At 41.8% G+C, this 8,639-nt stretch overlaps 1 protein-coding gene across 1 annotated transcript in view; it reads left to right on the top strand.

Annotated features, from left to right (window-relative positions):
• LOC109384480 (probable global transcription activator SNF2L2) overlaps positions 1-3,434 on the top strand; it is a 65,468-nt gene extending 62,034 nt beyond the window's left edge. The window contains exon 21 of the mRNA XM_019645883.1: positions 3,198-3,434. Within this exon, the coding sequence (XP_019501428.1) occupies positions 3,198-3,434 (237 nt within the window). The remainder of the gene's footprint in view (positions 1-3,197) is intronic.
• The last annotated feature ends 5,205 nt before the right edge of the window (positions 3,435-8,639 follow it).

Genomic DNA, 8,639 nt, shown 5'->3' with positions numbered 1-8,639 from the left:
TTGTTTGTTTTTTACCATGGTGACTTTTGCATGCACTGAAAAAATAATTCTGTAATTATTCTTTACCATGTTGAATCAAAATTAAGGCATATTGATCAAATAGGGGGTTTGCTTGATATAAGTGGACAGATTGAAGATAGAAGCCTTAAAGTTCGTAATTGGAGGCCATAGCGAGGAGCAAAGACAGAACATATAAATATGGAATTAGCTGTAAAATCCCTCAGGATTACCAAGACATTCATTTCCAACCCGTTGATTAGAAACAAGGATTGGTACTTTTACTTTTAACCAGTGGGGCTGGAGCTATGTTGTTAGCACAGAAGGGTCAACCACAAAGTCACCTTGGAGGTCCTGTTCCCTGGCTGCTGTTCTCTTCAGATATGATCACACCCAAACCAGTGCAATGAAGCTTCAGGCCACGAAGACCTCAGAAATAGTGAATAATCCATTCAGTAATTACAGTGCTCATTTCTTTGTCACGATATTCCCCCGCCAGCCATCGGCCATTTTAGCTTAGGGGCTTACACAGGCTTACGTTGCATAAACTTCTTCAGCCTAGAAAAATTCATTTTTGTTACTTTCCAAGTAAATAGAGGATCTTAAACACACAAACACCATTGCCACCACCAGCAAAAAATGAGAACTAATTGCAACAAGCTCCCAAGGATTTAAGAACTTATTCCTGTTTGTAGATGTTCCGTCCCTTTGCTTCCTCATCTGTCATACTCTGCTGCTCCCTGCATCTTAGTGTTTTTGTGGTTTATCAGCTTCTTCTAGGATAGGGGTCGGCAGACTGTGACCCACAAGCTGATTCTGGACTGCTACCTGTGTTTGTAGGACCTGCAAACAAAGAATGGTTTTCATATTTTTAAGTGTAGAAGTAAAACTGAAAAAAAAACAAAAACAAAAAAGAATATCAGCTTTTTGGTGAGAGCAGTTGCCCAGCGTTGGCTCTGGACCCAGACAGCCTGGAGTATTTAGTCTTGGGCCCATAGTGGGAATTGTTTCTCACCCCTGTTTTAGGATGCAGTCAAGAGGTTGATGACACAAAACTTGCCATCTTGGCTGCTGCTTAGCCACTCTGGTGATGATGTATTGAAAGAGGTGGTTGAACTAAGGGCTTGAAAATGAAGTTTAGGGATTTATTTTCCCCCCGTTGGATTTTAATTATCTTCCTCACTTTCTCCTCTTTGGAAAATAATCTAATTTGGATGAGTCCCAGCCATGTTCATGGTTCAGCTGTCCGATATTTATATTACCATATTCAAATATCTTCTGAGGAAAAACTCTTGCCTAATTAGTCTTTTGACTGTCAAAGTCCCTGCAGCAAAGACAGATCTCCTGGGCAGACTTTGGCCTGCTGCCTCTCTGTGCTACATGGTGACCAAGGAACTTGTCTGATCAAGAGGATGGACTTACAGCTGTGGAGCATCAGATCTGTGCAAAATCAAGTGCTAGCGATGCAGGATGCAGGGATCTGACCTTTGCCCTAAAAATGTATACGGATCTAATGGGGTACACATGGGAACGACTAATTAGCATTGGCCCAGAGACCACACCTGGACCAGTGTCATACCGGTGTCATGAATGAAAGTGTCATACCAAGAACTTTTTTGGTTTAGCCTTAATATTAGGTAACTCTGCTTCATAGGTTTATGAAGGTTTTTATTTAAAGATTTCATTAAAACCCTTTTTCTTTTTGGAAGAGTCACAGGTGTTTAAAACAGAAAAAGTTTGTCATCCCACATGAAAGTAAAATGAAGAAAATTTAGTAACACCTATAGTCTTTATTACCTGGAGATATAAACATTATTAGCTTGTTGGTGTTTGTCCTTCCTGCCTTTTCTTGGTATAGATATGCACATAAAAGATCATAATACGCGGGCCGGCCGAGTGGCGTGTTGGTTAAGAGGTGACTTCCCACTTGAGGGCCAGTGACTGCGCCCTCTACAGCTAAGATGGTGAACAACAGCTCGACCTGGAGCTGGGCTGCGTGAGTCACTGGCGACAGCATAGGCTGCAGTGAGGCTGCAGTGGGCTGCTGTAAATCTACTGTGAGTGGCCGGCAGCTGGCGTGCGCTTTCGAGAGCCACCGTGAGTGGCTGGCTGTCCAGTGACTGGCGACTGATCTGCCTCACTCAGGAGGAGCACAATGATAATACCAACTTGGGCCAGTGAAGTGACGCCCTCCACAACTAGACTGAAGAACAAAAGGACAGCAACTTGTCTGTTCCCCTTCCCCGATTTCCCAACGCTGTTTCCCTCCCCCAATTCCCCAATAAAATCTTTTTTAAAAAAAATAATATGCATACTCATGTAACTTGTAGTTTTCACTTACAGCTTTGTGTCATTAAGTCTTCTACAGTATAATTTTTATGGTACTACGTTGGTACATACATACAGTAGAAGACTATAATTTAATTGACCTGTTATTATTGAATGTTAACGTAATTCTGCTTTAAAAAAATATGCTGAGAGGTGCATCCTGATTTGTAGATCTTTGTGCATATCCATGATTATTTTCTTACGATAAATTTCCAGAAGTGAAATGTCTGGATCAGGGACCACACCCAACTTTAACACTTTTGATACATAGTGCCAAATTTCTATCCCAAAAAAGTTTACCAAAAAGTTCCAGTTTACTACTCCACTAGCAATCTTTTTCATTCCCCAAACTACAGATTGAATCTTTGATGGAAGTAAATCCCAGGAAATTTGATACATGAGCAGTCGCTGTGTGTATAATGTGTGTGTATGCATAATGTATATATGTATAATGCATGTATCATTCAGTGATGTTTTAAAAATCATCTTTTAACACCTTACACCAAAGGGAAATTATTTCCTGCAATTTCAGGTTAGGTGTAGGTAACGCCAAATTTATTGTTTTTTTGTTTTGTTTTTTTAGTTAGGGACCAATTCTGATGACGAACGTAGGGACAGGTAAAGACCTGGATTTCAAAACCTGAGGTGTATTTCAGTTGGCTTGGCTCATTTGAACCCAAGTTCCCTCAACTAGGAATGACCTTGAATTTTTCCAAAGAAGGTAGCTTGTGCAGTTTAAAAATGTAAGCAAAATCTCACATTCGTGAAGGTGGATTAAGTAACCCTCCTGTATTTCCCTCTTGGCCAGGCGCCTTGTTTGCTCAGCCCCTCCAGGCACATGGGCCCTCACGGCACATTGTTCTCTTCTGCAGGACCTGCAAGCACAAGACCGCGCTCACCGCATCGGCCAGCAGAACGAGGTCCGGGTGCTGAGACTCTGCACCGTGAACAGCGTGGAGGAGAAAATCCTGGCAGCTGCGAAGTACAAGCTGAATGTGGATCAGAAGGTGATCCAGGCAGGCATGTTTGATCAGAAGTCTTCAAGCCACGAGCGGAGGGCATTCCTGCAGGCCATATTGGAGCATGAAGAGGAAAATGAGGTATTATAGAAAGCCACCTTATGAAATTAAACTGTGACCTTTTGTCTCAGAGAATTCAGAGTAACCCCTTTGTTCTTTAAAGAATTTCCTGGGCAGGTGATAATTAAAATGAATAAATTAGCTGTTCTCTTACATCCCAAGCACAGAAAAGCCTCTGAAAGTTATCCAAGAGTATCTTAAAAGCAGTTGCTAGAGAGACCTCGAGGCTTGGCCAGTAGATGCACCCTCATATCTCCTGGGAGGTGCAAGCAGCATGCTTTCTTGTACTGTTAAGTGCTGCTTTCTGTAGGGCAGATACAGAGCTTCAACGCGGCCACTTGCAGGGGCAGAATCCGCTAGATGAGATGAGGCAAAGCTGAAAGGGCCCCACTTGCCTTTGCTCTCTGCCGTCCTCCAGAGCCTTCCGCCTCCTGCCTTTTGATCAGAGAGCCCAGGACTTCGGTACATTTATAGGACACGCCTTCACAGCCTTGTGAAGATAGTACCTGACCTGGTTTAGACAGAATGCAAGGTAGCGTGGAGCTTTCCAGCCCTCGGAGGCCGAGCCCGCAGGGAGATGCTGATCTCTCCCAGCCCCGGGGGCCTCCGTGTGGAGCCTGGAATGGAATCCAGTGCCTTTGCTTGCTTCTAGCTGTGAGCAGCCATGCCGGGGCTTCACACCCCTGCCAGGCTGTCAGTGTGTCAGGCACATGTTACCGTTTTCTGGCGGACCGGTATCACGATGTGAAGACGTTTAGGGACACTGACAGACTGCAGCCAAGGTCTCTGGCTCTGAGCGTCGGAGGCAGCGTGGGCTGCCATCTCCATGGTTAATGGGACAAGAATTACTAGGACACAAAGAACCCAGGAAGATTATTGCCCGCTTCCCTTCGAGTTTATTCTCTCTGAAGGTCCGGCTACTGTGGGCAGCTTCTTGCCAGTTGACAAGAGAATCTTTTCACCTTGAGCCTGGGGAAAGTCCAAAACCCCCATTGTACAGGCGATGAATGAAAGGGCAGCATGGTTCCAGGAACAGGGTGGGCAAAGCAGGACAGTGTTCACCAGAGGACATGCGAACCAGACTCCTGGTACTGTGACACCTCAGCCCACTCCCAGCTAGTCTGTGTCTTTGACAGATGAAATGTAATATTCAGATAAAATGTGACTTTAATCAATCTAGCGATGACCTAGAATAGATGGTTTTTCACAGCATCAGTTTTTTACTTTATTGAATTGCATTCATTTCCAACACAGTGCCTAAAATGTTATCTTGGGACCCGACAGAGTCATCTCATTTCAGCTGCTGCTACACTCGTACCCTTTCTAGACCAAGCTGCCTCGTTCTGAACACATGATTAAAGAAATTGGATGTTTGAAATTCCGACTTTTCCTTTCTTCTATCTGCTGATACACTGAAATTCCCCATTTGGTTTTTAACAAGCTCACTCAGCATGTGACAAAAATAATTTTGTAAGGTTAAGTTCTATAGTATATGCCTAACTTTTAGAGTCATTTTTAAAAAGTGTAGAAGTCATAGCATAACATTTCTAAAAAAATTAGAGAACTCGGCTTCTGAAGAATTTGCAGGGAGATAATGTACCTTGGTCTAACGTAATATAAAATGAAAATGTTAACCCTTATGTAATTGTTTTCTCTACTTCATTTAAATTATTTTAATCAGGTAAAGTTACATAGGGGTTTTGTTTTTGATACCTTTTTCCATATCTACAGATCTAACCATTAGCATAATAATGCCCACTAAAATATGTTGATTAAACATATCTTAAAGGCTATATATTTGCCATATAAATGGTTTTTATGATCTTGCTCTGTGCCTCGTCACAAAGTTTCATGTACTCATTCATGTTTTTTGTCAGGCTTTGAAAATGAGCATTTATATTTGAGATAAGGTTCATAAAGCTAAAAGAGTTAATGTTAGGCGCTTTTTCATGTGACTTTCCTTATTTAAATCTTACATCTTCTCTGTGATGTAAATGTCACGCCCATTTTACAGATGAGGTCACTGAGGCGGGGAGACATTAAGTAACTTGTTTTAAAAGTAAGGGAATGAAGATACACACCCAAGAGGACCAGTATTTCTTATAGCATACCACATTTCTTTCCTAAACAGATTTTGCTTTAGGAAGATGGTTTGAATAACTTGGAAAAAACTAATGGCAAGTACTATACCCACTGACTCTCCTCTTTCCTTTCTGGCTTGAGAAATGGGACCCCTATGGCTTGGAGGACACATTCACCTCACTCATTTGTACCTCACTCCAGTTGTCCAACATCTCCCCGAAAGCCTGTTAAATCATTCTGTTTCTTAACCCCAGGAAGAAGACGAAGTACCAGATGATGAGACTCTGAACCAAATGATCGCCCGACGAGAAGAAGAATTTGATCTTTTTATGGTAATATTACAGAAATTCGTGGCAACAAATGCTTTATTCCTCTGCCCCTTTTTCTATTAATGCAAGCTGTCTGGAGCCTGCGTGCCCTGGCAGAATTTCATTTGCGAAGCCTGTGCCTTTCCTTCAGTTCAGAGGCTGCATACTGGCTGGATTTAGCCTGCAGACATATTTTGTTTGGCCCACGCAGTGGTTTTTAAAATTTTGAACTTGTTGCCAACATAAAAAAGAATCCTGATTTCTGGCTTCTCTTAAAAATGGAGAGTGGGCAATAGCAGACCCACATCTCTATATGGAAACAGTTGGCTAAAACCAAGCAGCAGCTGCATCCTCTGGGCCAGCCATGTGGTCTGCAGTTTACCACAGGCCCCCCCTCCCTCACTCCCAGTTCATTCCTCATCCCAGGCCAGCGGCGTTCAGGAAACCTGCCCTGCCCCTCCAGGCGGAGATTACAGCTCTTCCCTAGCTGTCTCCTTACTGGACCAAAACAAACCTGCTCCCGATGGGGGTGGGCGGACAGCAACTAAAGCAACACCATCATGCCTCCTCTTATTGCTGAAGAGAGCATGCTGGGAAGCAAATAGGAACCTTCCAGATGCGCAAGAAGGGGTAGCCTTCATTTAAAGATCAAAATTGGTCGGTTTTTATTGATACAGAGTAGATGTAAAAGAACCTGGACATTTGAGGATTTGATCCCCATGGCTTCAGCATTTACCTTTCAGGATATGTAGTCATCTGTATTTTGGCTAAATCCTGGTTTTGATTTCTGTGTGTGTGGCCTGCCTCAAGGTCACAATGTACAGAGAGCAAGCCCCTTGCATAGTAAGGGAGGCTCTCAGAAGGAACGTTTTACTGCGTTCTTAAGGCATTTGCTATAGAACTTCTATTTACCTCTGTACCCCCCAATGCTCGAAACAGCACGTAGTAGTTGTTCAATAAATATTTGTTGAATGAATGGTGACATTTGCAACATCTCAGGCTCTGTGAAAACATCAGCCTGCGTCAGGATGTATGACATTGCAAGGCTCCCTCCATACCTTCAATCATTTTGATCTTTAGAACATTTAGCCTGATTGTGGAGTGAGTAAATGTAAACTGAAACTCTGGGGTTTTAAGGCAGAACCCCAAAATCTGAGGCCCCAAACTTGAATGCCCTCAGGTCTCAGACAAGTAATTTGCATGAATGAAACAAGCGGTGGGTCGATGGTGGTGAACTGGAGCTGCTGTGTCAAGGGCACAGAGCTACAAACTCCACATAGCCAGAAATTCCAAATTTTCAGGATAAGTTAGAAATCTGGGTTGTTAACATGCAATCTCTGGATTTCAAAATGTTTGCAACTAAATTCAGTTCTTTATTATTATATAACACTGCAGGCCAAACAAAACATGACTATGGGCCAAACATGACCGGCAAGGTTTGCAATCTCCGCCTTGTTAGCCTAGACCAGCGAGAGGGGAACTCCAGCTGTGTGGAGGCTTATGTTATTTTTGTGATTTGGTGATTTTTCTCTAGGGAACAATGATTGTGTCCACACATAATGATTCAAGATAAAAGACATTTAATGCTTTCTCAGGAAACTTTTAGGTAGCCATGGGAATAACTCCTAACCTGGGATGTGTACATTTTCCCCCCTCCTAAATGAACCACCCTACCCAAGTAAGGCCATTTCAGAGAGAAATGACAGGGGGGGAAAAAAAAAAAGACTTTAACAGCATGATCAGCATGGTGTGTGCATAAAGCCTAAATTTCTGAACTCATAATTGGTCAACATCCTTATAGATTATTCTCTATTTAGGGAGATGAGAGATACACGTAGGAAATAGACACCTTTTCTCTCCTTAAGGAACTTATTAAAATGTGGATTACTGGGGAACACTGAGGCAAGAGGCCTTCCACTTCCCTGGCTGATCACTGATGGGCAATAATTCAGCACTTCTATAGCTTCAGATGCTCTTGAGACCATGGGAAGGATAAGCGGCCTGCCTTTATACAAATTAGATTAGGCCCAGAGATAGAGATTTCATTAGCAGCCCCTCAATAAGGGGAAAAAAACCTATTTTTCTTACTTTTGAGCTGGGTATTTGTAGAAATTGAAAGCCTCAGAAAAAAATTGGAAAGTCGGGCCAAGGCACAGCTTTCTTTTAATTTGGGAACATTTTATCATTGCAAAGAACAGACTTTGAACAGGTGAAGCTGGTTAGGGAACACTTTTTTGTAGGTATTTTGATTTTGTGAATGTTCTGCTTGTTTCTTAGTGGTTGACTTCTCGTTTTTGGATTATACAGATTTTTGGTTTGGTTTGGTTTCTCATTTGTTTGTTTTTTTAATTAAATTTATTGGGGTAACACTGGTTAATAACATTATATAAGTTTCAGGTGTACAACTTCATAATACAGCATCTGTAGATTCTGTTGTGTGCTTTTTAAAATCTTCTACTGGGCTGTCTGCCTTTGGTCAATTGACTATTCATTAGCACCTCCACCAGGGGGCAGGAAATCAAATTTGAAACCATGCCAGCTACTCTGATTAAAAAGTTCACTCAGAAACAAGAATGATGTGAACTAGATTTGGATTTCAGTATTTAAACTCTATATTATTATAAAAGAATTAGCTCTCTGTAAAATTAATACAATCTTATTTGATTCTGTATCATAGACACTGTAGTTAAATAGCACATATTGAGCAGATAGTCTCTATAAATGAAAACCTTACTCTTGAACATTTTTCTTGTTTTCTTCTTTTAAACATATGACTTCAGAAAAAGTTATCTTTCATACTGATTACCAATGAATTTTTTTACCTAAGAAGATCTTTGACAGGTCA

This window comes from Hipposideros armiger, unplaced genomic scaffold (genome assembly GCF_001890085.2).
Source record: "Hipposideros armiger isolate ML-2016 unplaced genomic scaffold, ASM189008v1 scaffold_95, whole genome shotgun sequence".
Taxonomy (NCBI): Eukaryota; Metazoa; Chordata; class Mammalia; order Chiroptera; family Hipposideridae; genus Hipposideros; species Hipposideros armiger.
This window is presented reverse-complemented; position numbering and strand designations above follow the sequence as displayed.